The sequence below is a fragment of the Oreochromis aureus genome, linkage group 3 (assembly GCF_013358895.1).
Source record: "Oreochromis aureus strain Israel breed Guangdong linkage group 3, ZZ_aureus, whole genome shotgun sequence".
Lineage (NCBI taxonomy): Eukaryota > Metazoa > Chordata > Actinopteri > Cichliformes > Cichlidae > Oreochromis > Oreochromis aureus.
In genome coordinates, this window is record NC_052944.1 from 86,306,509 (window position 1) to 86,333,538 (window position 27,030).

The window sequence follows — 27,030 nt, forward strand, 5'->3', positions numbered from 1 at the left end:
TAGACAAAGCAGCTTTAGAGCTTTTTCACGGGAAGCTGCAGAACCAGAGGTGAGTCCTGATACTTTCTCATTCTCACATCTTTAATCCTTCTACTGTTAAGAAAAAAATAGATGTTTTTAAACCATCCTCACTTAAAGGACAAAAATAATCAGCTTGCTTCTGCCAGTGTTCAGGAAACTAATGTGAATATATGATTACAAATGTTCCTTTGACTAAGGCTGAGGATGTCCTGGTGCCAAGTGCACTGACGAACAACCTTAAATATGTTGATAATGTTTAAGAACATTCATTATGATCCATGGCACTAATTTTGCTGGTTTCATCTGTCAGTGGAACTTAACTTGAATGGTCTGCACGTACTGTCTCAAAGAAACCAGCATATATAGAGAATATAGAGAGAAACAGTCTGTGACCACCTGTTAAAATATTCCTACAGTGCAAAAACAGCTCTACTTGAAATAAAGCAAATAGTCTTAAATCTGACAAAATTGTCTTGTTTTGAGAAAATACAATCTGCCAATGGGGGTAAGTGTTGTGCCCTTAAACGTCTGTATTGAGTTTATAAAAATACTTTGGACAACATTAACTTTAACACTGGACAAAAACCTATACAGACAGTAACAGAAAAATATTCACACAACATGGCGGAGTACTAGCGAAAACTAGCATACACAGCAACAGCGTTTAACTGGAGCTTCTCAGCCAAAAACAGTCCGCAATTCACATCTTGAACAATGATAACAACGTAATAATCAACAGTAACACACATTTATACAGTTCTGTGCATGGCAGTTACCTTAAACAGGGGAAATGGTGAGGAGAGGTGAAAGAACGGCACAGACACGCAGCTCTCACTCTCACTCGTCTGTAGTGAGTGAAGGAGGCGCGCGAACCCACCTACTGGAGCCCTGAGGCATTAACAATGGATCGACGCACAATCAACCCAGGCAAAACTTTCACTACTTATCTCCCTCTACATTCCCACTGCATATTCTATTCGAAAACAGTCAAAGCAACAAATAAAACATTAATAAAGACATGACATGAAATGTAAGGAACAGAGATGTACAACTCCAAAACTAATCAAAATTATGATCCACCAAATTATGATCCACCACATACTCCCCCTCAGAATAGATGTTGTCCTCAACATCCAAATGTTTAACATTTAGCACAAACGTGGAGTTATGACCATTAATATCACCAAAACCACATACAATAAACCAGTGCATACTATAACTGTTTCTTGTACCTTATATGTACTCTACAAAAATAGTTTCACAAGCTGGAACTCTTTTCATACATTCTTTAGTGTGGGTTATTACCCAAAGTCTTTCAGTGTTCTCATACAGTCTGTATGAATTACAGTGACCATGCAGTTACATTAACACAGTCTGCTGCTGGCTTGTATACAAAGTCCTTTTAGTGCAGCTTGTCATAGCAGTCACTCTCTCTTTTGACATATGTCCATGAAAGTGATATAAGTGGCTGTAGCCATGTGGTGTGCTCTGGATGTGTGTGTTAAGCTGCAAGCACAATATGAATCAGTTCAATGTCAAGTCACTTTGAATATGAATTCTGTGTTAAACAGTCCATTTACTTGTGGTTGGTGTGGAGTGTAAGTACATTGTCTCTGTTCAGTAATGTGTTTCGTGTGTGATCACAATGTTTCTTTTCACCCAAGTCCATACAGTTATCAGTGGCAGTATGCCTGAACAGTCCGTGGAACCATGAAGTGTGTATGATGTGATGGTGTTCTCAGGTTATAACAAGCTGGTGAACCAAGCCGATCATATGTGAAGATCTTTGGTGGCTTGCGCTCTCTACTCGGTCGCTGATGCTCTTGCTCACTGGTCCTGCTGTGTTTGTCTGGAACAGGTACAGGAACAGGTTCCTCCACTGATGGTTCCTCCACATAATTTTCCTCTTGGTCAGGTAGTTGTTCACATTGGTTCAGTACTTCATGTTCATTCTCTGGCTCAGATGACATGTTTTCCACTGTTTGAAGGTGTTTGGCTGGTTCATCAGTGCTCATAGGATTCAGTGTCGGAGGGTAAAGTGGCTCAAATGGCTGCTGAGATGACACTGGATAGTACTCATCATCGTCATCCTCTTCCTCAGCTTGTTCCACTTCCTCACTTGTCTCCACAGCTCTTTTTCTTGTTCGTGGTCGCACTTCAGTTTCAACAGGCAGATGGTCACATGGCAGAAGAAGATTGCGATGCAATATTCTTGATCTCCCTTTTGCTTTCTCAGGTCTGAGTTCATAAACTGGGATATGTCTGCTGACCTGACAAACGACTGTGTAAACCACATCCTCCCAGTGGTTCCTCAGCTTGCCTGGACCTCCTCGAGGTGTCATGTTCCTTATTAAAACACGATCACCTGGCTCTAATACTAAGCTCTTCACCTTGCTATCATGTCTTTTACTTCTTCCAGCTGCTTTATGAGCGTTTTCTCTGGTGATCTCATATGCTTCTTCCATGCCTTGTTTCCATTTTACCATGTAGTCATGATGATTGCCATCTCCTTGTTCTGAGGTCAAGCTGAACAGCATGTCGATTGGCAATCGTGGGGAGCGTCCGTATAACAAGTAAAAAGGGGAAAATCCAGTTACCTCGCTGCGGGTACAATTATAGGCATAAATCAGTTTGTTAAGCGAGTCCTTCCAGTTAGTTTTCTGACTCTCTGAGAGTGTTTTCAGCATCTGGAGTAGTGTCCTATTAAACCGCTCCACCTGTCCGTTCCCTTGGGGATGGTAGGGAGTAGTCCTGGACCCAGCAACTCCACAGTAGTTTTTCAGTTGTGCAAACAGATGATTTTCAAATTCAGCACCTTGATCATGATGTATTCGTGCTGGAAAGCCAAATCTTAAAGCATAGTCATTAAAGATTTTGTCTGCAGCCGTTTTACCTGATTTGAAGTTGTGGCATACGCTTGGGCGGCGTGTGAAATGGTCAATGACTACAAGGATGTATTCATAACCCCTTTGCACTTGTCAAGGTGCAGGAAATCAATTGAGACAAGTTCAAATGGTTGAGTAGTGACAATATTAGTCAGTGGTGCTCTGCTCTCATGACACGGCTTCTTCTGTTTTATGCAAACACACCTTCTGGTCACATATTCCTCTACTTCCCGTTGCATATAAGGCCAGTAAAACCGGTCCCGTATCAGTGACAATGTTCTCTCTACACCTTGATGGCCCATTTCATCATGTAGCTCCTTTAGTACAGTACTTTTGTGTATTTCTGGTAGGACCAACTGTTTTCTGTTTACTGTTTTTCTGTGCAAGATCCCATTGCCATCCATCTCCAATTTGTCCCACTCCCTCAGGAGACATATGATCTGTGGGCTGAGTTTTCTTAGTTCTGAACGTGATGGTTTTTCCTGTGCTAGTTTGCACTGAATTACAGGTCCAATAGTCGGATCACTTCTCTGGTCCTGTTTGATCTGGCCTTTTGTCAGTGGAATGATGGAAACATCTGTGGCCATGGCTGAACACCTGACTGAGACACCCATGGACCATGACACATTGGAGTCATCCTGCCTTTCCACTGCCTTTGTGGTTGCTCCAATTACATCGTATGCCATTTCCTCTGTGCATTCATTCATAAACGTTTCCATGTCTACTGGCATCCTTGAGAGGCTGTCTGCATCCACATTTTCCTTACCGGGGCGATATTTAATTGTGAAGTGGAAATCTGCCAGTTCTGCTACCAATCGACACCCTGTTGCATTCAATTTGGCAGTGGACAGTACATAGGTAAGCGGATTATTGTCGGTGTACACGGTGAAGAATGGTGCATAATATAGGTAATCACGGAATTTTTCTGTGACAGCCCACTTGAGAGCAAGAAACTCTAACTTGCCTGAATGCAGATGGTAATTCTTCTCAGCTGCAGTTAAAGTGCGGGAACCATAAGCAATCACACGAAGCTTTCCATTCTGCTTTTGGTACAACACGGCACCTAATCCCTGGTTTGACGCATCAGTGTGGAGGGTGAACGGCTGTGAAAATTCTGGAAAGCCTAGAACAGGGGGCTGAGTTAGACAGTCTATCAGCTGTTCCAGTGCTAATTGGTGCATGTCGGTCCACTCAATAGGTGTGCTCGAAGGGACACTACACCTGTTTCGCTTTGTTTGCCACTTTAATCTTGTGTTTCGCTGGGTCTCAGCATCTGCAGGTCCCTTGAGCAAGTCATACAGAGGATTTGCAATTCTGGCAAAATCCTTGATGTATTGTCTGTAATAACTTAATAGGCCCAACATTGCTCTTAGTTCACCAACAGTACCTGGCCGTTTGTTTTTCAAAGCTGTTACAGCAGCGGTGTCTGCGGGGTCTATCCTGCTTCCCTCTGCTGACACAATCCTGCCAAGGTACCTCACTTCTGTCCTGAACAGGTCGCACTTCCTTGGTTTGAGTTTGATTCCGTACTCCCTGAGTCGGCGCAGCACTTTCCTGACATCCTCAACATGATCCTCAAACGTTCTGCTAAAGACAAGGACATCATCAAGGTAAGGCACACATATTTCATCCCTTAACCCTTCTAAGCACTCCTCCATGCAGCGTTGAAATGCTGCCGGAGCATTCATCAGTCCAAATGGGATTCTGACCCACTCATACAGGCCCCAGGGGGTCACAAAAGCTGTCAGGTGTTTACTGTCTTTGCCCATGAACCCCTGGTGGTATGCTTTACCCTGGTCCAGTAGAGAAAAGAGAGTGTTGCCACCTAAGTTGTCCATGATGTCTTGTACTCTGGGGATGGGGTGGCGGTCTGGGTGAGTCTTCCTATTCAGCTCTCGGTAGTCAATACACAAGCGCAGTGTACCGTCCTTTTTTCTCACACAGACTACTGGAGAGGAGTAAGATGAGTTGGATTTTTCCACCCACCCCTGAGCTATTAGGTCCTGTAGGTAGATTTTCATTTCCTGATACAAAGGTTTTGGTACAGAGAGATAAGTCCGTGTGACTGGCTCATTATCTTTCAATGAAATGTTCATTTGCAAGTTTTCAACACAGCCTATGTCATCATCAGATTTAGAGAATGACTCTGATTCTTCTCTTAACATCTGACTAACAGCTTGTCTCTGGTGGTCATTCAGGTGAGTCAAATCGACAGGTGGGTCCCATTGTGCACTTTTAGGTGTGTTCTCACCTGAGCTCTTAGCCTGGATGGGACAGACTGATGCAGTAGGAAGGCAGTCAGTTTTGAATACATTAGCAGGATATATTGACGCAACAGACTGCACAGTTCCAATAACAGTCCTACTTGGCAGTGTGATGTCATGGCTAGTGGGATTTTGTACACTAATGACAATTTTGGTGTCATACCAGTCTTTACTAAAACAAGGGTATCACAGAACTCGAGTCCTTCAGGCCACTGTGGGTTCTCATGAGGCTCGAAGATCAGGGTTCTATCTTCTTTGAAAGGTGGGGCTTGCACTCGACACTCGATTTGGATGGAGCTGTGTTTAGGCACTTCAACTCTCTCATTTGTTGTTCTTACACTGTGCTCACATGGCTGTCCCACTGTCACTGCATTAACAAAAGCTCTTGCCCTACTCTTTCTGAGGTGAGGAAAAGCTACTTTTACTGCTTTCATGAGTTTCTCTTTATTCTTATTGTTTGTCTGATCCTGTACTCTGTTTGCAACTAGGTGTGAAATCACATTAAAGCCAGTTATGGGGCATGACTGTTGGTTGCCTTTTAATACTAACACAGGTATTAGCAGATCTTCATCATTAGCAGTAAGTCTGAAGCTTACCTCGAGCCAACCAATATATGGTATTTCCGTCCCATTGGCTGCTTCAAGTTGCAGTGGTTCAAGTGGGTCTACTAGTTCTGCTATATCTCTTAGTTGGACATCAGGCAAATGGGTCTGTTTCAGGCCGCATCTACAGCACAAATTTGTGAACCTGTGTCCCAAAGTGCCTGGATTCTTTGGTTGTGCAGAAAGCACTGAATGAGACATTTCTCTCCTACAAGCTCTTTTACAGTAGGCGTCTTCACTGAATTACTTCTTTTCCTACACTTTGGTTTGCAACTTGACTGTGTTTCCTGTTTCTTAATAGATGAACATGTATATGGCTTACAGTATCTTTTGTGCACAGACCAGTGTGTCTCTTGACAGTCTTTTGAGCAATACAATGTTATTTTACAAACAGAACAACACTTTAACTTCATATTTTCTTCCTTTCCTTCACAGTTAGCACAATATTGGGACTTTTCAATGCTGTCGGTTGCCCCATGTCCCGTGGGAGCAACCTCCCTTAGTTTAAAGGGCTCCCTTTATCTGATTTGGTCAGTCTAGGTGCTTTACAACCTGCACGGAAATGCTCACTACTCCCACACCTAAAACAATGCTGACAATATTCCTCACCTGCCTGCACACATGCAAAACATCTGGGGCGGTGACGTGGTGAGGGATAATATCGCTGTGGTGCAAATCTTTGTTGAAACTGTGCTGTCCCATGCACATGCCCAGGTCCATGTGCTGAGTGGTATTCCTGTGCTGCTGCAGGAGGGTGCTGGTGGTAAAATGGCATGCAGTTTTGTTCAGCCTTAATGGGGAAAGGCTGCTGAGGTGCTGCGGTTGTCTTTTGAATGGTTTCTCTGATTTGGGAAACTTCAGCCCTCAAGTCTTTCAGCAGTACCATGTCAGCACGCATTTCCTTTATTTCTGTTAGAAGATCAGGGGGTAGAGGAGCTGGTTTCTCTTGGGCTGTGCTTCTCTTTCCCACTGGGGGATCATTAGACTGGACAGTATTTACAGCTGTTACTCGTGATGGAGCGGCGTGTTTCTTTTTGTCCTGTCTTTCCTTTTCATTTGCGACTGCGATATTTACCTTCTCGAGCAACAACTCATCTGAAGTATTTGTTTGCAGGAGGTAAGGTTGCAGGTCACTTTTAATATTGTCATTCTGAAGACCAGTCAGGACAGTATGCATGAAAAGGCTCTGGACTAGTGCTGGATCATACTTTAGACTGGACTCAACCTCCTGAGAAGCAAACAGGATTTTCTGTCTCAAGTCCATTGTCCTGATCAAGAAATTTTGGGGTGTCTCTTTACTACTCTGAACCTCAGAGGTAAGTTGTTTGTATAACTCTGTGGCACCTTTCTCCTGGTAATGAGACCTGAGGATTCTCCTAAGAGCAGGTGATGTGAGGTTTTCTTTTCCTTCAAGATAACTCCTTAGCTGCAAGCCTGGCGTGATAGCACGAATTACAGCATCAGTGATTTCTGATTCTGGGTAGCCTCTATTGATCCCGCTTTCAATTTGTCTGGCCAGACTGGAAAATGTCAGCCTGTCTTTTTGCCCCGGCTCTCCTATTTGGCCTGATATCTTAAAATCTTTCCGCCACATGGAACTGTTTGGTGCTGTTGGAACAATGTTTCTCACTGGGGTGCGAGGACTTAAGGCAGGATTCATGCTATTTCTCATTAAGCCATGCATTTCACCCTCTTTTTGTTGTAAGAGCAGTCTTAATGTCTCTATCTCCTCCTGGCTACTTTCCTGGTCCTGAACAGCTGGGTCCAGTCTTTCATTCACACTTTGTTTTTTATCCATTTGTATGTCACTTATAATGTCCTGGACATTAAGAAGTTCTGACATACCTTCGTCCTCTCGGGTAGCCAGCTCTGTTCGTTCAAGGTGCTTAACTAAATGTGAGACTAGCTGACTGCGCGTTTTATTAATCACAAACTCTTTTCCTGGTCCGGAAATTTGAAGTACATCACATAATTTAATCAGCTGCTCTAAGGTCAGTTGATACAGTGTTCCTTTAATCTCCAGCTCTAGCTTTTCTAATTCAGACTCCATGTTGTCAGAGGAGTTAGTACAAGCAGTCAGCTGAGAAATGATCAGACTTAGTTGGCTTTTACTGCCCCCTAGTGGTCACTTTTTCACTTCAGGATACAGACACCAACGTAGGTCTAGCAATGCCTCTGCTGCTTCGCTATGCTCCTTTCTGATACCTGGGTCGTCTGGGGGGGATGATCAACGAGAGGATTTCTCTTACAGGTCAGGGATGGTCCTCAAATCAATCATCCCAGCGGTGCCTCCAAATGTTGTGCCCTTAAACAGGGGAAATAGTGAGGAGAGGTGAAAGAATGGCACAGACACACAGCTCTCACTCTCACTCGTCTGTATTGAGTTTATAAAAATACTTTGGACAACATTAACTTTAACACTGGAAAAAAACCTATACAGACAGTAACAGAAAAATATTCACACAACATGGCGGAGTACTAGCGAAAACTAGCATACACGGCAACAGCGTTTAACTGGAACTTCTCAGCCAAAAACAGTCCGCAATTCACATCTTGAACAATGATAACAACGTAATAATCAACAGTAACACACATTTATACAGTTCTGTGCAAGGCAGTTACCTTAAACAGGGGAAATGGTGAGGAGAGGTGAAAGAACGGCACAGACACGCAGCTCTCTTCTCTTCTTCTTCTTCTTTGTTTTTAACGGCGGTTGGCAACCAACGTAAAAGGAGCATTACCGCCTCCTACTGTTCCGGAGTATGGATCAGACAGTGAGCTTACAATCTGTATCAAAAAACAAAACAAAAAAAACAAAAAACAAAAAAAACAACAAAACAAAACAAAAAAACAAAAAAACAAAAACAAAAAAAAAAACCCTCACACTCTTTCATACACACCTATAGCCTTCAAAAACCCCACCAAGTCCCTCACCTGTGCCCTACTACCCTCCAACACACTCTTCAGATTAAATTCCCCAATTCCCCGCTCCCTCAATCTATTCTGCAGAACTTTTCTCTCCACATCATAACCCTTGCACCGCAGTATTACATGCTCTACCGTCTCCTCCTCCTGACACGCAGCTCTCACTCTCACTTGTCTGAGTGAGAGTGAAGGAGGCGCGCGAACCCACCTACTGGAGCCCTGAGGCATTAACAATGGATCGACGCACAATCAACCCAGGCAAAACTTTCACTACTTATCTCCCTCTACATTCCCACTGCATATTCTATTCGAAAACAGTCAAAGCAACAAATAAAACATTAATAAAGACATGACATGAAATGTAAGGAACAGAGATGTACAACTCCAAAACTAATCAAAATTATGATCCACCAAATTATGATCCACCACATAAGCAAAAGTTGCTTGGCTAACAACAAGACAATTTTGTCTGATTTAAGAATACTTGGTTTATTTCAAGCAGAGCTGTTTTTGCAGTGTAGTCTGTAACCTGTAAATAAACTTCAATTTGAGCTGAAATATCTTATTAAGAAAAAATTAGATATATATTCCTAGAATGAGCTTAATTTTCTTGTGCAAAAACTTGCTTGTTAAGAACCTGTTTTCTTTTTAGACAAAAAATCCCTGACGTTTTGTTAGGAAATAACTAATACAGCTATACTTTCTTATCAAGGCTGGGACACGCTGGTATGAAACGGAGCCAATACACAGGGGTCAATTAACATAAGGAATCAAAAATGCAAAATAAACTCAAACTGCTGACTCACAGACCTACCCCGATATGAAGCGCTTTTAAAGCCAAAGTCATTTTATTTATATAGCGCATTTTGTTACATGTAAACTTAATTTGCTTGCCAAAAGCAACAAAAACATAGGAAACAATATGATTTCACATTTCTTTAAGACAATGAAAACAGCAAAGTAAAACATATAAATATATATAAACTTTACACAAAAAGTGGATAAATTTGTGTTTGGTTGACTATTTCTTTGTTGTAACAGTGCTTCTTGGCAATGAATCCAACATTTATTTAATACAACAAACCAAGAGACTGTGGAGGTGAATCATTTCAAAGATGAACTGGATTTATTTTCAGTGCCAGATCCATGGTTGCCCCCAAAACATGACATCATCTTTGGACCAGACCTATGATGTTGACGAGACATCCATTAACCCATACTTTATGGCGGTCTACAGTCTGGTGTTCCTAGTAAGTTTCAAATTATCCAATTGTGCTCTGTTAGAAATTGGTTTATGTGCCGGTGTATGTACCAATCCTTTTCTTTTCCTTCCACTCTGTTTATTTTCAGGTGGGTTTACTCCTCAATGGCTTTACATTGAAGGTCTATCTTTGTCGAGATTGGCCTAGGGTATCCAACAGCTTGATGGTCTACCTGAAGAACCTGACAGCTGCTGACTTCCTGCTCTGCCTCTGTCTGCCACTCCGCATTACCTACTATGCCAGCAGCTCTCCCATCATTCGTAGGCTGTACTGCAGCTTTGGAGCTTCTGCCTTATTCATTAACATGTATGCCAGTATACTATTCATGGGGTACATCGCTGCCAACAGGTAAGGAACCTTTACTTATTTAAGGCTGTAGTTAACGATAATGTAAAAACTAGATTGAGTGGTTAACCACTACAATGTGCTCCTGACAAAAGCATGAATGTATGTTTTGACTTAACTGACTTCTTCAGATTAGGCACCTTTGTGACTGATTAGTGAAGTTGTATTCTGCCTTCTCTTTCTCGTCTCTCTCCAGGTATCTAAGGATCATCCATCCTTCAGGAACTCACATGCTGCAGACAGTGCAAACTGCACGAATCATCTCTGTCATCACCTGGGTTTTCTCCTGGCTCCAACAGTCGTCTATGTTATCATTTTTTCAGCTCCCAGAAACCTCTGACCTTTAATCCTAGCCGCTGCGTTCACCTGTTTACTCCATCAGTCAGCCTGTTGTTCAGAATTCTCCACACCTTCTCTGCCTTCATCTTCCTCTTGGTCTTCATATCCCTGGTCTTCTTCTACTACAGCATCTCCCGCAGGGTGTTGCAGGCACAGCAGACACAGCTGGCCTCCTCTGGCACTGAGAAGCTGCTGAAGTCTCGCAGAAACATGTTGGTGCTGGTCAGCATCTTCTGTGTTTGCTTTGTCCCCTATCACCTGGTTCGTCTTCCCTTTGTGTTTCTGTGGAGCAATGACTCCGTAGGTCCAGTATTGTTCTACCTGAAGGAGGTGACCACCATGGTGTCAGTTTTCAACATCTGCCTGGACCCTCTTGTTTACTTTTTCCTCAGTAACACTTTTTGGGACAAGGTCAGAAAGGCGAGAGCCCAACATACAACTAGAAACAAGGAGAATGAGAGCAGGAGGGACAAGCTGGACATCATTACATTAGAACCAGTGACTTCAACCAGTTAGTTGTGAAAATGTACATTTAGATTTCAATTTTGTTTACAAGTTGATAAAATCAGTGTCATGGACCTTTATCCTCGCAAACCACAAGTCAGAAATCCAAACAAAGCTAAAGTCAACACAGAAACATTTCCACTGAGACGGCATCAGTGTTTATGTTTCTAGTTTTCAGGAATGAGCCCAAAGGCTGATTTAGTATGAATGAACTGAACCATTCTGTGGTCAAATTCAAATGTTGTTCATATGGTTCTGGATCTTTGGCTCACATGATTCAATGATTTAGTTTTATACAATTTAGTATTACATTTTACGTTGCTGAGTATGTTTGCGAATTTTTAGTTTATTTGCTTTTGTTTATTGTTGTTTATTAGGTTACCTTTGTCTTCATCTATGTGTCCTTCGCTCCCTCTCTATCTGTGTGTCTTCTTTGCCCTCCAGCTCCTAGTCGTGTCCTATCTTTCTGTCTCTCTCTTTTGTTACCATGCTTCTCCTCCTTGTGTTTCTTTCCTCTTCTCCCCTCTATGTCATGTGAATCCATGTCTATTTCTTCAACGAACCCAGTGTCAAGCTGTGTGTCTTAGTCTCATGCTCAGTGTGTTTCCTGTTTTATTTTGCACCCTGTGTTCAGTGGGTTCAGTTTTGCTTCCCTCTGTCTCAAGTCTACTGCTTGTGTTCCCTATCTGTTTCCATTTCCCTCCCTTCCCCGAATTTAAATGTAAAGAGGAACTTTTATCCCGTTCAGCAGTAATTTGTACAGTTCATAATGAAAATTAAAGAAAAGACAATGACTGAATTATTTTGCTTATGAATAAATAACAACAACATTTATATAACCCATTTTCCTACTTTAGAGTTTTTCCACAAATATGTCAAAGTTGTGTTATGTAATGTAAAAATAAGCGTGTGCTTCACGTTTTTGGCTTAATTAAAGACAAATGTTTTGAGGTTGGTGTGGTCAAGTCAAGTCGAGTTTTATTGTCAATATTTACTCAAGTATGCAGTGGGACAAAATATTGTCCTCCTGGATCAAAGGTGCAAACTGTAAAACTAAAATTGAAAAATTAAAAATTAAATTATACATATTTATAACTATACAGAGCACAGAATAGATAAACTAAATATAAGTACAAAAGCATTGTACTTGAACAGAGATAAGTAAGAATAGAAAAGAGAATAAATACATTAGTACATAGAATAAGTACAATACACATGCAGAGTCGAACAGTGCAGTACAGAATAGTGCAAGATAGTGGTGTGGGCAAATCTGACTGATGAGTCACTTAATTTGGGACTGTGAGGTGCACTCACAACCTGCTGATGTCACACAAAATAAAAAATTGTCATTCAACTAAAAATCAAATATTCGCCAGAATATGGTTTGTAAGACTTATTGGTTGGTGTGGTTCCAGGGGTCCCGGGTGGGAACTGTACTGTCAGTACCCTACATCCTGCACCTTTTTCACTTCTATGGTCTCTCTCCTGTCCCAGTGATTATATGGTGTCTGGCCGTTGGTGGTTCTCAGTGGTGCAGCCAAGGCCAATGTGCCGACCTTGGCATTTTATTGGATTGCTGTGGCAGGGTGGGTAGATGCAACCATGCAATGACTTTTTGTTAATCTCACGTGTCATGTGTCTTTCCCAGCAAGTTGGAAAGAGCTACCCCGTCCCTGCACTGATATTGTCATGGTTGGTGAGGAAAAACAGGACTCGTATGCAGGACTCCTTTGAAGAAGACAGTGGATTTATTTACAGTGAGGCAAAGGTGCAATAGTTCCTCCTGGGAAGGTTCCCCACCCCCTGGAGGGGCCCAACTAAGCCACTGGCACCAGGCCCTGCCAAGCAGCCACAGAGAATGAGCCGGTACATACTTGAGCACCCAGCCCCGGACACTGAGATCCACCAATGCACCAACGGCTAAGGGCATCAGCCAACGGCAGCGAGTATGGTTGCAGTAGATAGGCCTCCATCGTTTTCAATTGAAGAAAATTTTTCTCACTTAGAATGAGTCTGCCTCTAACTCTATGGTAGCTGGGATAGGCTGTAGTTTCCTTCGCAACCCTTACAGGGAGAAGCAGAAGAGGAGGCATGTTGTTTTTGACAATAGACATTCTCGGTGTTGACAGCTGTTAAGTTGGTTCAATTCAAGCAAAAGACACCAATCATTCCTTTTAGTCAAAGTTGAAGAGTTTGGTTTTAATGATATTGGGTGTAAAGCTGGACCAATGATGACAGAGAAAACTTTTAGTCATAAAAATTAGGAAAAGCTTGATAAAATCCTCTCTTCATCCATTTCTTCTGGGAAAAATAAATATACAAAATACAATACAATAAAACTAAATACAAGAGATTGTAATTCTGCTGGGATTTTGGGTGAGCTGTGGCTCAGGAGTTAGGGTGGATCATCTACCAATCACCTCAGTGTCAGTGGTTTGATCCTTAGGTATTTCAGCCTGCATGTTGAAGTTTCAGATTTTCAAATGAAAATCAGTCAATGGTAATAAAGTAACTGAGTCAAAGTTCAAAGAATAAGTGTAGCAAACACATATCTATCTGGGAAATAACTTGTGACAGTTTAACAGTGAAAAGAAACAGGAAATACGTCAGTGGGGAGAGCAACAATGTGGTCACTGTACATTTCCTGATCTACAGTGATACCATCACACCGTGAGAACGACTAAAGCAACTTTTCCTTCTCACAAAAAGCTACAAAATCAGAGGTGAGTCATGTTCATTTTTGATCCTCAAATCTTTTGTACTTCTCGTGATACAACAGACACTGAATAAAACCACTTTTAACCAGTCTTGACTGAAAAGACAAAATATTAAGGTGGATTCTGTGAGTGAACATTAAGTTAATCTGAATACATGCTGACAGATGTCTTACTGGCTGAGGCCCATGGTGTCCTGGCGTCAGGTGAACTGATGAAGAACCTTATGCTCAAACATGACGATATATTTATATTTGAAAATAAACTGTGATTAGCACATCATTATATTCAGAAAATATTCTCAGGCATCAAATACCTTTTTCTAAGCATTATATTCAGCAGCAAGACTGTACGGTGCATTACATAGAAAACATCATTAGACAACTGTTGTTGTGAATTTAATTTAATTGAACTAAAGAAAACACTCAGTAGGTTCATCAAAATTGCTGTCTACATAGTTTTTCAAAGCATACAACCTGTTTATCGCAACTAATCAGCAAGCTATGTGTGACTTTTCTGTGCACCAATGTCAGTGATAGCAAACAGGAAATGCATCAGAGTTTACGGTAGCGCTGCAGTCACAGTGTGTTTTCTGATTTACAATGATACCATGAAACCACAAAGACATAACGACTAAAGACGCTTTTCATGCTCTCAGAAAAGTACAGAGAGATACTTCAAATACAGGTGAGTCCAGCTGGTTTCTCAGATTTACAGAAAAACACGCAAACCGACCATGTGTGTTGTAACACATCCCGCATGATGTTACTCAGCAATCAAATAATTTTATTCAGAGCAACTGTGAAAGGAGACAAGATGTAGAAGTCCAAATTATTAATTCAGAAAAGTAGGGAGAAATAAAGAGTTAAAGATTAGATTGTTTGCAATGTGGTGAATAGTGAATAGTGAAGGAGGACAGCATGCAGGGGTTAACACCGCACAGCAAGAAGGTTCTGGGTTCAAATCCAGTCTCGGGTCATTCTGTATATAGCAAGGGTAGGCAATCTTTCTGATGACGAGTGCCATTTAAAATTTCCTCAGAAGTCAATGTGCCATGTGACTGCATTAGACATAAATTTAATAATGCTCTATATTAACAGTTACACACTATATAGAACGACTTTATAGAATTATATTTGTTTGCAGATGTTGGCAGCTATCATCAAATAGTTATCAGCTATTTTGAAACAAAAAAAAGACTTGTTTTATCCATAACAGCAAATTAACTGTACAACAGAAAACGCAAATGCTATTTATTGTCTCCTCACTACAGTGATAAGAAAAAGAAACTAGGCCAATATGACATGTTTGCTAATACACATGTTAATGTGATCTCTGGTCTCCCACTCAGAGACACAGGTCTCAGAGTGTCCAGCATTCAGACGGCTACCTGAGGACACTCATCACTTGAATCTGGTAGTTGGGGTTGTTAGCTAAGATACCATCATTAGGAAGCGGCACAGCTGTCTATGCAAGCTAATTTGCGATGTGCACAGCTGGCACGGCCATTTATTTTTTAATGCACCTTCTCAGATTAATTCACTGCGTGTCGTGCCCAGGGCTGGACTGGGACAGAAAAATCGGCCCGGGCATTTTGACTAGAGACCAGCCCACCAGGTATTAAAGCCATAAAGCCTTTGAAGGAAAACAGATGCTGTTGTGACAGTGATGTACACTGTCTTGTTGTTATATGTATGATTTCTATACATTTTATGTCAGATAAAAACTTTGTTCGCAAGATTCAGATAATTATTTATTAAAAGCTAGATATTTTAAATGATAATAAGAAAGAAAAGTACTTCTTTGTGCCTCCCTTTCCCTGTTAATGCCCTACCTGGCCCCCTGGCAAACCTTTGCTAGACCCGCCCCTGCACAGTTACTAGCTGTCAGCTACATTAAAAAAAAAAAGGATCCTGGTGTTATTGGTCTCTCAGAAACAGTTCATAACTTCCCTTCAACTCATCCATGTGACCTAAAAGGTAAACCTGTTTCTCCATCACCTGTTCAGCTCTGATGATTCAGTAAGGACATCTCCTGGTTTCATTTTCATGTTTCCCTCTCACCAGATAACCAAACCGATATCATGACCAGCAGCTTTACAGCTGTGGCTCCAGCAAACATCAGCTGATACTAGAAATTAATAAATTCTAACAACAGCTGATCAAGCTTAAACTTGCTGCTGTTGTTTAGCGCGACATCCGGCGGTTTCCTCTTTCTGGCACAAAGTGGGCGATAAACAAACAAGAGAGAAAAGCCGATCAGCTGATTATTGATCAATTTCGTGATTGAAGTAGCAAAAGGAGAGGGAGAGGAGAGAATGAGAGAAGAGGCAGCTGTGCAGTGTAACGAAAGAATAACTCCAGCTTTGTGTCTTTTTTCATTCTAGCTGAAGTCCGGGAAAAACTGTGTTCCTTTTCAGCTCAACACGAAACACGTAATATTTTCTCTGAATGTGAGACGATTCCGTCTTTTTACGGGACGGTTGGAAAATCTACTAACTAACCTTATGAGTAAAATAAAGTTCAACATGAGTAACATCATAGCACCCACCCAGCTGTATATAAACTCCATCATGCTAGCTAGCACACAGTACGAGTTATTGTAACTGACTGTAAAAAGTCAGCATAACGAAAATAAACTCCACCTAAACTTGGTTTATATCTGACCCAGAAGCTCAGGTGCAGAAACTGATCAGTGCGTAAGATAACCAAATCGATACCTAAGACGGAAACACCTTGAATGGGTTACTTAAACATCACTGGGTTAAATGTCAATTTGATGCACCAACAAAAAATGTATAGTTCAGGTAACCTGCATGCCTTTGCACTTTAAAGAGACTGGAGCACCTAAAGGATGCATGAAAACATAGACTGATTCACAGATTAGGCTTTTGTACAGAAATCTACAGTACCTGCACATTTGAATATGTTTAATTGCTTCACTCAACAGCCTGACGTCAGATGAATGACTCTGACAATCTAATTTTTCCTGCAGATTGAATGTCCCTTCTGTGCAAATTGGTACCATAGAGTGTTCATGGATTTCCCCTGTAGAGAAGGCAACTGCAAATGTTGTGCATGCCAAATAAACATGATAAAAAGAGATGCCTGTTGTCTTTGCTTAATGATTGTTTTTAGTGTTGACAATCCAATTGCTGCCATTGCACCTTTCAACATGTTTGTGGGTAGATTTGGATGTACCAGGGGTAAGTGCAGCCACTCAGCCTCTACTCAATGTGATCAATGTGTGTTTGAGATAACCTCACAAGTGTCACAGATGACACATTTGGTGTTTATTTGCTGGTTTGTCGGTAGCAGCTCCTGAAACTCAAGTCTGCCACACATCTGTTCGACCAAATCCAGTTAATCATGGACCTTCCATGTGTATGGACACGTGCAGGTATATATGTATGTATATGTATACATATGTATATTTAGTGTGTACATGTGTGTGTGTACATGTCTATAAATAGGAATAGTAGTGGTACAATAGCTATATCAAGCGATATAGTTTATGTCTTCCATATTTCCAACCATATCCATAATCACATACTGTGTATGCTACCATTGTATATAGTGTATTATCTTACTTTTTTCATTGATTGTACTTATTTGTATTTTCTTTGTATTTCCTTCTGATATCTGTACCTGAGCTGAGGTGATGCAAAAATTTCCCCGTCGTGGGATCAATAAAGTCTCATCTTATCTTATCTTATCTTATCTTATCTTAATCTGGAACACCGTCGGCTGCCTCGGGTCTCTCCTCCTGCCTCCCGTTTCTGTCATGCACCCGCTGACCTCCACCACTTGCTAATGTTACTGAATCTGTGGAAGCTACACCATAGCCACCACCAAACAACTGAGTTATTTTTACACACTGATCAGCATCTGGCCAATCCACCACCTTTCATTGTTTATACCATTACAAAAAAAAAATCATCAGGCCACTGAGCAAATGCCCGGTATGCCCGATGGCCAGTCCAGCTATGGTCGTGCCATCAGTTAACCCTTTGCGTGCCAACTTCGGCATGCGTGCCTAAGGTTGCCGACCCCTGGTATATAGTAAGCATGATCTCCCGGTGTCTGTGCTGGTTACTCTGGCTTCCTAGCTATAATCCAAAGAAATGCACGAGGTTAGTTTAATCAGTGATTTTAAATTCAGTGTGACAATAAATTGTTGTTTATCTCCAGTGAGCTTCTATCTCATATGTGAAAAAAACTGTATAATGGTCAGGACATATGATCATGAGCAGTGATGGGAATAAGGGCGTTACAAGCAGTGTTGGTCAAGTTACTTGAAAAAAGTAATCAATAACTAATTACTGATTACTTCCCCAAAAAAGTAATCCCGTTACTTTACTGATTACTTATTTTCAAAAGTAATTAATTACTTACTTACTAAGTTACTTAGTTACTTTTTAAAAACACGATTTACACCCTGAATAGGTGATAAAGCGATAGATCTTTCAGCCCAATTCTACTTTTTCTGCATAATCCATCATACAAAATGTAATCAAATGGAAAAGTCTCTTTTTAAAACTTGTTTTATTAGTTTTAATCTTTTAACTTTATGCATCAAGGAAAAATTAAATTATATGCAACATTCTCTGACTGGAAGAAATTTGTTTAACATTTAAACCTATTTTCTGCACATTCCAGCATATAAAATAAAATATTTTTTTTTTGTGTTTACACTCACTCTTTCAAATAGATGCAAGTGAAACACAGCAGAAAATAAATAAAGTCAAACACTAGCGGTCCTGTTGCTCTATTTTCACCTGTAAAGCAGGAGTGGGGCAGGCGGAGGTTTGCCCTGGTGCAGGTGTGCCGCAGCGGTCAGTTGAAGAATCCGCGAGTTTCTCTCTGAGTTTCACATTACGTCGTAGTGCACTCGGTGCTTGCTCGGAAGTTTAGGGGGTTTTAGCTGTAAAAAGAAGTTTTCTTCCCACGCACAACGGACACTAATGTTTTTGTCACTTTTTATGGAATCAAACTCAAAGTAAGGTCAGTACTTCCACACTTTAAACGCTGCACGCTCATACTCTCTCCCGAACTCGATATATTATCCATTGTTGATCTGCAGACAGCTGTTGTCACGAACGTCGCACTCGCTTACGTCACTGTCATGAGACATTCTCGCAAAAAACTCACGGTTTTAGTAACACAGTAACGCAGCATTCCTACGGGAAAGTAACGGTAATCTAATTACCGTTTTTGCAATAGTAATCCCTTACATTACTCCTTACCTGAAAAAAGTATTCGGATTACAGTAACGCGTTACTTGTAATGTTACTTGTAACGCGTTACTGCCCATCTCTGGTTACAAGTAACGGCATTACTTTTTTCAGTAACGAGTAATCTAACTAATTACTATTCCTATCATTACAACGCCGTTACCGTTACTAACAAGAAAATGCGGTGTGGTCGCGCAACTGTTTTTCAACAAACAGACGGTTGAAGCTGTGTTCAGCTTACTGCACCTTATATCAATTGCACTGAAGTAGCTGTAAATTATCTGGGCGCTACAGCTTTAAGGAGCTGTGGCGCTCCCGCGGACGGTAATCACGATCACTTTTTGGTACAACACCTGGAGCTAAGGGGGCAAGGTGATATATACCAGTTTATAAATTGTGTTGATAGGCCATGTAAAACCAGAGTCATGATAAACAATATATACGCGTGTTTTTCCTCAATAGTTCCGTCACATTTACTGTCTAAGGACAGCGCTAGCAAGCACTCTCTGCTTATGAGCAAATAATAAAAAAAATAAAAACAAAAAAAAGCCCATTCATGTTGGTGGAAAAATGCACCACTTAGACCAATCAAAAAATGATATGGCGACATGACATTTGGTTGTTTAGGAAAAGGGGGAAGTTTTAGGGAGAGAGAGAGAGAGAGAGAAAGAGAGAGCAGTTTTGAGATGTGAGAGATTTGTGACGTTTAGCATGTTTGGAGTGTGTAGTTAATGTGTTGTCTTGTGTAGTTAGTGTGTAGTGTTGTGGATAGTTTTGTGTTGTGTGTCAGAACAATGAGGCGACTGCTGTCTCCAGGTAGAGAAAGGAGTGATACACCTGCTGCTGTCAGACCTGCAGGTATCAGGCTGTGATGTTCTCCTTTGTAGTGGACAGAAATTATTTTTTGGAGTGGCACAAATAATTTGTGTGGCATCTTATTGAATGCAGAGCAGCTGATTGTTCTGTAAATAGTTTGAAATGGTTATTTTAAAAAAGGGTAAAAGGTAAATGGCTGCAAATAACTTTATTGTTTGCAAAACTTGTGCATAGGATTTTAAAATTGACAATTTATTTTTGCATTTAAATTTTTGAAATATGATTCATTAAACATGTTTGTGGTTGTTACAGTAAAATTGTAACTTTTTCTACATTGATTTTTTGTTTTTTGTCTGATTTTAGATCAATTGTGTTAATACAGTATGTCAAAATGAAAACATAACTGTAAATTCAGGCACGTGAGGTTGTGCTGAAAAGAATGATACCAAACAAGGCAAAGTAAATAGTTTTTAAAGGTGAAATGTGGAGGGAAAATCAAAAGTAGTTAAAAATGGCCAATTACACCCTGGACCCCAGAGGGTTAAAGTTTTTTTAAAAGTAACACAATAGTTACTTTTCAAGTAATTAATTACTTTTAGAATATCGTAACTCAGTTACTAACTCAGTTACTTTTTTGAAGAAGTAACTAGTAATTATAATTAATTACTTGCCCAACGCCGATCATGAGTGACTCCAAGTTTTCTTACAGTGTTACTGGGGGTCAAAATTACTGTCTCAAAGACACATGTAGTTGATCTCAACACAATATTTAAAATTGGTTTGACTTTGATTTATCTCGAACTAAGGGACCATGAAGGTGGATCCTTTCAAAGATTAAACTAGCAATTATATACAGTTTCTTGCAAAGAGGTAGATCTCTGAAGTAGGTTTATTTTTCAGATCTGGAAACATGGTTGATCCAAAATATGAGACTTCACCTTCCAACCAGACCTGTGATGCTGTCGACACATCAGCCAGCACTTTCTTTATGGTGGTCTACAGTCTGCTGTTTGTTGTAAGTGTCAAATCTTCAGACTGTGCTCTGTTATACACTGGTTGAAGTTTTCATGAACTGTTCCTGTTGAGTCTGAAGGTGCATGTACCAAAGTCTTCTTTCCATCATCTCTGTGTCATGTTCAGGTGGGTCTACCTCTCAATGGCTTCGTCATAAAGTTCTACTGTTGTCAAGCTCAGCAGCAGGCATCGAGCAGCTTGAAGGTCTTCCTGAAAAACCTGACAGCTGCCGACTTTCTGCTCTGTCTCTCTCTGCCACTGCGCATCGGCCACTATAGAAGCAGATCTATGATCATTTGGCAGCTCTACTGCAGCTTTGGAGCCTCTGCCTTCTACCTCAACATGTGTGCCAGCATCATATTCATGGGGTACATCGCTGCCAACAGGTAAGAAACCTTTACTGATTTCAGACTGCAGTTCATGATAGTGTTGTTGACTACAAACCATGCACTCCTGATGGAAGCATGAATGATTTCTGAAGGTTTGACAGCACTGTGACTGATCAGTGAAGTTGTCTACTGCCTCCTTCCTCTTCTCTCTCAGGTATCTGAAGATTGTTGATCCTTCACGAACTCGTGTCCTGCAGACAGTGCGGACTGCCCGCATCATCTCCATGATCACCTGGATTTTTCTCGTGACTACAGGAATTATTTTCATCATCCTGTTTTTCATCACTCATAAATCTCTGCCTTCTAGTATCAGCCGCTGTGTTCTCATCTTTAGTCCACTGGTCACCATGTCCTTCAAAATCATTCAGGCTTTGTGTGTTGTTACTTTCCTCGTGGTCTTCATATCCCTGGTCTTCTTCTACTACAGCATCTCCCACAGGGTGTTGCAGGCACACCAGAGGCAGCTGGCCTCCTCTGGCTCAGAGAAGCTCTTGAAGTCTCGCAGGAACATGTTGGTGCTGGTCAGCATCTTTTGTGTTTGTTTTGCCCCATTTTACCTGGTTCGACTACCCTCAGCTTTTCTGTGGAGCAGCTGTTCTGTGGGTCCAGCGTTGTACTACCTGCAGGAGGTGACCACCATGGTTGCAGCTTTCAACGTCTGTCTGGACCCTCTTGTTTACTTTTTCCTCTGTAAGACTTTTCATACTCAGGTGAGAATGGCATTCAGGAGGACCAACATCCAACAAGCAAATGAGGAAAGTGAGTAGCAGCTGGACATCATTATCTCAACAACAAACCAAACCAGTGAATTGTAAAGAAAACTTTGTTGGGTTTTTTGAGAGTCATTTGAGGTTTTTGAGGCTTATTGATCCAAAGTCCAAAGCTCAACCTACCACAAACATTCTCCCACAGACACCACCAGTGTTTATGTGGGTTTTTTTTTTTTTAACACATATTAAAATGAACTTTTTGCTGTTAAAAAAGTAAAAACCTTTTGTTAAATTTTGCAAGCCAGATAGATGAAGGATAGATAAGATGGCAGTGAACATCATATGATTAAAGATCAACTTGAATGGATAGCCCTAGTATTAAGATTTGACATCCAGTGAGGGTCTTGATTTGTCTTCTGTGAGATGAGCAGTTTAGAAGATCTCTAAGAGGTTCACAGAGACAGTAAAAGGGGGAACCAAAGTCCAACCTGTGAATTGATTTGGGATTTTTTGTCTTTTTCATCTGCTCATTGTTGCCGTGTTAGATGGTTAATTTTAAGAATAATTCCTTTATGAAGTGAGAAACACAGAGTAAAAAGTTCCAGCATGCTTAATTTACTTGCAAGGAAGCAAAAGCATACTCAGTGAACATCTATGCTAGTGCTCACCAGGGTATTCCCACAAGTTTCATTTATACACTTCTTCCAATATTAGTCTAGGAAAAGATACAGAAGGACAGATTTAGAGAAACTAAAAGACAAAGAGTGATACGTCTCTTTAGCTTACTGTTAACGGATGTTGTATAGCTTTAATTCTTCTCAGTAGGCTAGCCTCCATCGGTCTCTCCCATACTCCACTAGCCTGGTTTAAATCATACCTGTCTGATCGCACTCAGTTCATTCAACTCAAATCCTTTACTTCTCAGCCCTTTCCTCTGACCACTGGTGTGCCCCAGGGATCTGTCCTGGGGCCCCTTCTTTTCATTATCTACCTTCTACCGCTTGGACATATTTTCCGTAAATACAATATCCATTTTCACTGTTATGCCGATGACACCCAGCTTTATCTGTCCACTAAACCTGATTCTGCTCTTCCCCCATCCTCCCTCACCCTCTGCTTAGCTGAACTAAATTCATGGTTCTCTTCTAATTTTCTTAAACTCAATAGTAATAAATCCGAGCTCCTCTTAGTAGGCACTAAATCAACATTATCCAGAACCAACAGTTTCTCTATTACTATCAATAACTACTTGGTCTCCATTTCTTCCTCTGTGAAAAGTTTGGGTGTCATCCTCGACAGTACTTTATCTTTCAATTCACACATTAATAATGTCACTCGGTCTGCATATTTTCAATTGCGCAACATTAATCGTCTCCGTCCTTTTCTCACCTCACATGCCACTGCCATTCTTGTCCATAGCCTTGTTACTTCCCGGATTGATTATTGTAATTCACTTCTTTTTGGTCTTACTCAAAAATCCATCCATAAGCTTCAACGCATCCAGAATTCTGCTGCCCGTATCATCACCAGGACCCCTTCTATCCACCACATCACTCCTGTTCTGCAGCAGCTTCATTGGCTCCCGGTCAATTTCAAAATACTCTTGTACGCATTTAAAGCTATTCATCATCTCTCTCCTTCATATCTCTCTGATCTGGTTAACATCACCACCCCATCTCGTTGTCTCAGATCTTCTTCTTCCCTTAGACAAGGACATAAGAACTAAGCAGGGAAGATCAGGGAGAGGAGTGCATTTAAAGTATAAATTGTGGGCATTCGCTTTTTAACCTTTCATGAAACAGTAAAGATAAAAGTCCGAGTATTATTCTGAGACCATTCTCATTCCGAAAGCGTAACATCCCAGCAATTTGTCACATCCCGAGACGTCCCATAGTAAGGCGAAAGGTAACCTTCCAAGTGCCTAAGAAGATGGATGGATGGATGGCTGGATGGATGGATGGATGGATGGTGCAAATAGCTCTTATAGTTACCCTAGCATAAGGGTTAGGATTAAAGGTACCTGGACCATTCTCAGATAGTTAGTACTGGGCGAGTCCCCTAGCCCACATCAGCTCCAACTGAACCCTGCATGATCTACTGGATAAGACTCAGAGGATCAGAGATTAGGGCTTTTTAATCAGAGAGCCTAAATCAACTTCCTGTATAGGGGTTCTGTGGGACTAAAGACAGACAACTTAATTTTAATTAAATCTGATCAAAAAGTTGTACTACACTGTCTCGCTGTCCTGGGTCGATGACCCAGCAGTTTGAGTTTTTCTGTGTTTTTCTGTGTTTTTGTCATTTTGCGTCATTATTTATGTTTAAGTCCTCTGTGTTAGTCTAGAGTTATTCTATTGGCGGTTCTGTTTAGATTTGTTTATTGGATTTCCCCTCGTGTCTTTGCCCTCTGTGTCTCCTTCGGTGTGTATCTGCTTGGGCTTATGTGTGTTTTTGTGCCTTGTTTCCCCTCCTTGTGATTTATTCCATATTTATTTCCCCAATCCGCCATGTCTCACTCATCTCCTCTCTCATTCCCTCATGCTCCTTTGTATTCCCTCGCTCCCCCTCGTCTGCCTCTCCTCCACTCCTGTGTCATGTTCTTCAGTTTCCTGTTTTACTGTGAAGGTCTCATGTTTCCATGTTCCGCGTATCTTGTTTTGCTTCCCATGTGTCTGTGTCTTCCTACGTATGTTGTCGTGATCTCCCTCATTCATGGCTGTGTGTCCCGGTGTCTTTTTAGTGTGTTTAGTTGATTATTTCCTTGTATGGTTTTGCATCGTTTTGCCATTCAGCAATAAAGTTGTGTTCCTTTGAGTTTGAGTCTGTGATTAGGTCCTTTCTTGCCTGTACATAGCCATTTTGTGACACACTGATTTATATTCCTGAGCACTAAGCAGTCTCATCATAACTCAAACATACTTTCTAGCATAGCATAGCACTGTTGTACTGACTTGTTTTTAACTCATGAATTAGTATTGTTACAGATCTGTACTGGACTGTTGTGGTGAAATGGAATCTGATAGTTGTAGTTCATAGGGTAAGTCATCTCATTAAAATTTTGAAAGTAAAGTCAAGACCTTTAATTACATAGTGAAGGTGGTGTGATAAAATCTTAAAATTATCATGGTCCGGAGTCTGGTGACTCCATGTTTATGTTTTGTGTTTATTGATTTTTTAGAGTTTTCTGGGGGGGGTTGTTATTTTTTATTATTATTTTTATTGTTTATTATTTTTCTTCCAGTCTTTAGGTGTTCTCTGTTCTCCCCTTGTGTTCATGTCATTTTACTTTGATGATACCTTGTCTCATGTCTGTGTCTCTAGCCTTACCTCCCCTTAGTCTTGTCAAGTGTGATCTGTCCCAGCTGTGCTCTCCTCCTGTTTCCCTTTCCCTCGTCATCCCTCAGTGTATTTTGGCCCTGTGTTTCTCTCTTTCAGTGTTGTGTCGTCACCTCATGCTGTGTAGTCTAAGAAGCTTGGAAAGAAAAGCGTCTGGACTTCTTTAAGTTGCTTGAAGATGTTTCACCTCTCATCCGAGAAGATTCTTCAGTTCTAGGGTCAAATGGTGGAGAGTCCCAGATTTAAACCCCATGGGAGTAACCCCCCAAAGAGGGACAAAAGGACCCAGCCACTTGTACAGATATGTAGACAACACCTGGGTCAAAATCAAAACGCAAGAAGTGAAATCCTACACTGCTCACATTAACGCCATGGATAAAAACATTAAGTTCACCAGGGAAGACACAAAGGATAACTGTTTGCCTTTCCTGGACTGCGCTGTGCACATTGAAGAGAATGGCAACCTCAACATTGAAGTTTACCGGAAGCCCACACACACGGACCAGTACCTCCTCTTTGACTCCCATCACCCTCTGGAACACAGACTTGGAGTAATCAGGACCCTACACCACCGGGCAGAACATGTTCCCTCTAAGCCTGAAGGAAAAAAGAAGGAACACACACATGTAAAGGAAGCACTTAAAACATGTGGCTATCCTAATTGGGCGTTTATAAAGTCAACAAAGAGGCACAGAAAAGAAGATCAGACACCAGCGAGGGAGGATAAGAAAGACAGACGCAACAACATTGTCATCCCCTATGTAGCCGGTGTATCAGAGAAACTCAGGAGAGTTTTCTCCAAGCACGACATCCCAGTGTACTTCAGACCCAGCAACACACTCAGACAGAAACTGGTTCACCCGAAAGACAAAACCTCTAAACACAGACTTAACAATGTGGTGTTTGCTGTACAGTGCAGTGAGGAATGCCCAGACCTCTACATCGGAGAGACCAAACAGCCACTTCACAAGCGCATGGCACAACATAGAAGAGCCACCTCCACAGGACAAGACTCAGCAGTTCATCTGCATCTAAAGGTCAAAGGTCACTCTTTCGAGGATGCCAATGTTCACATTTTGGACAGAGAGGACAGATGGTTTGAAAGAGGAGTGAAAGAAGCCATTTACATCCACTGTGAGCGACCATCTTTGAACAGAGGCGGTGGTTTACGACACCAACTGACTGCCATCTATAATCCAGTTTTGAGATCCCTCCCCAGACGCCTTAACGCCCACTCACATCCTGGGCCATCTGACCTCAGGAAATCACATGATAGGGTGGGGCCAGTTTTCACAATGAGCTCACCCGAAACCCTGGTTGATTGTGAGCTACACCTGTTTTCACACCTTTACTCATGTGATTAGGTAGCGGATCATCAGCGGGTCCTTTGTCCCTCTTTGGGGGATATTCCCACTGGGTTTAAATTTGACCCTTAGAACTGAAGAAGCTGAAGAGGTGAAATGTCTTCAAGCAACTCAAAGAAGTCCAGACACTTTTCTTTCCAAGCTCCTTAGACTACGATGACCTGGATGACTGAGAACCTTCACAGACTCATGCTGTGTGGATTTCTTCTGTTGTGCTCCCTAAAATTGCCATCCCTAGTTTCCCAGTGTTTTGTTATTAGTTTCCAGTTTCTAGATTTTGGTTTGGTTTTGTATAATCTGTGCCACT

At 41.3% G+C, this 27,030-nt stretch overlaps 1 protein-coding gene across 1 annotated transcript; it reads left to right on the forward strand.

The window, feature by feature from the left end:
* LOC120434533 (P2Y purinoceptor 14-like) lies at nt 1-11,159 on the forward strand. The gene is made up of 5 exons (XM_039602763.1): nt 1-49; nt 9,834-9,947; nt 10,048-10,307; nt 10,501-10,582; nt 10,635-11,159. The coding sequence occupies exons 2-5, from the start codon at nt 9,861-9,863 to the stop codon at nt 11,157-11,159; spliced, it is 954 nt and encodes a 317-aa protein (XP_039458697.1). The 5' UTR covers nt 1-49; nt 9,834-9,860.
* The last annotated feature ends 15,871 nt before the right edge of the window (nt 11,160-27,030 follow it).

What these genes read in the sequence shown, in the direction of transcription:
- LOC120434533 (XM_039602763.1), top strand. Translation starts at nt 9,861, where the DNA reads ATGACATCATCTTTGGACCAGACCTATGATGTTGACGAGACATCCATT. An exon ending in GGGTACATCGCTGCCAACAG is followed by an intron (nt 10,308 to 10,500) that starts GTAAGGAACCTT and finishes GTCTCTCTCCAG; the next exon opens with GTATCTAAGGATCATCCATC. An exon ending in TCATCTCTGTCATCACCTGG is followed by an intron (nt 10,583 to 10,634) that starts GTTTTCTCCTGG and finishes TTCAGCTCCCAG; the next exon opens with AAACCTCTGACCTTTAATCC.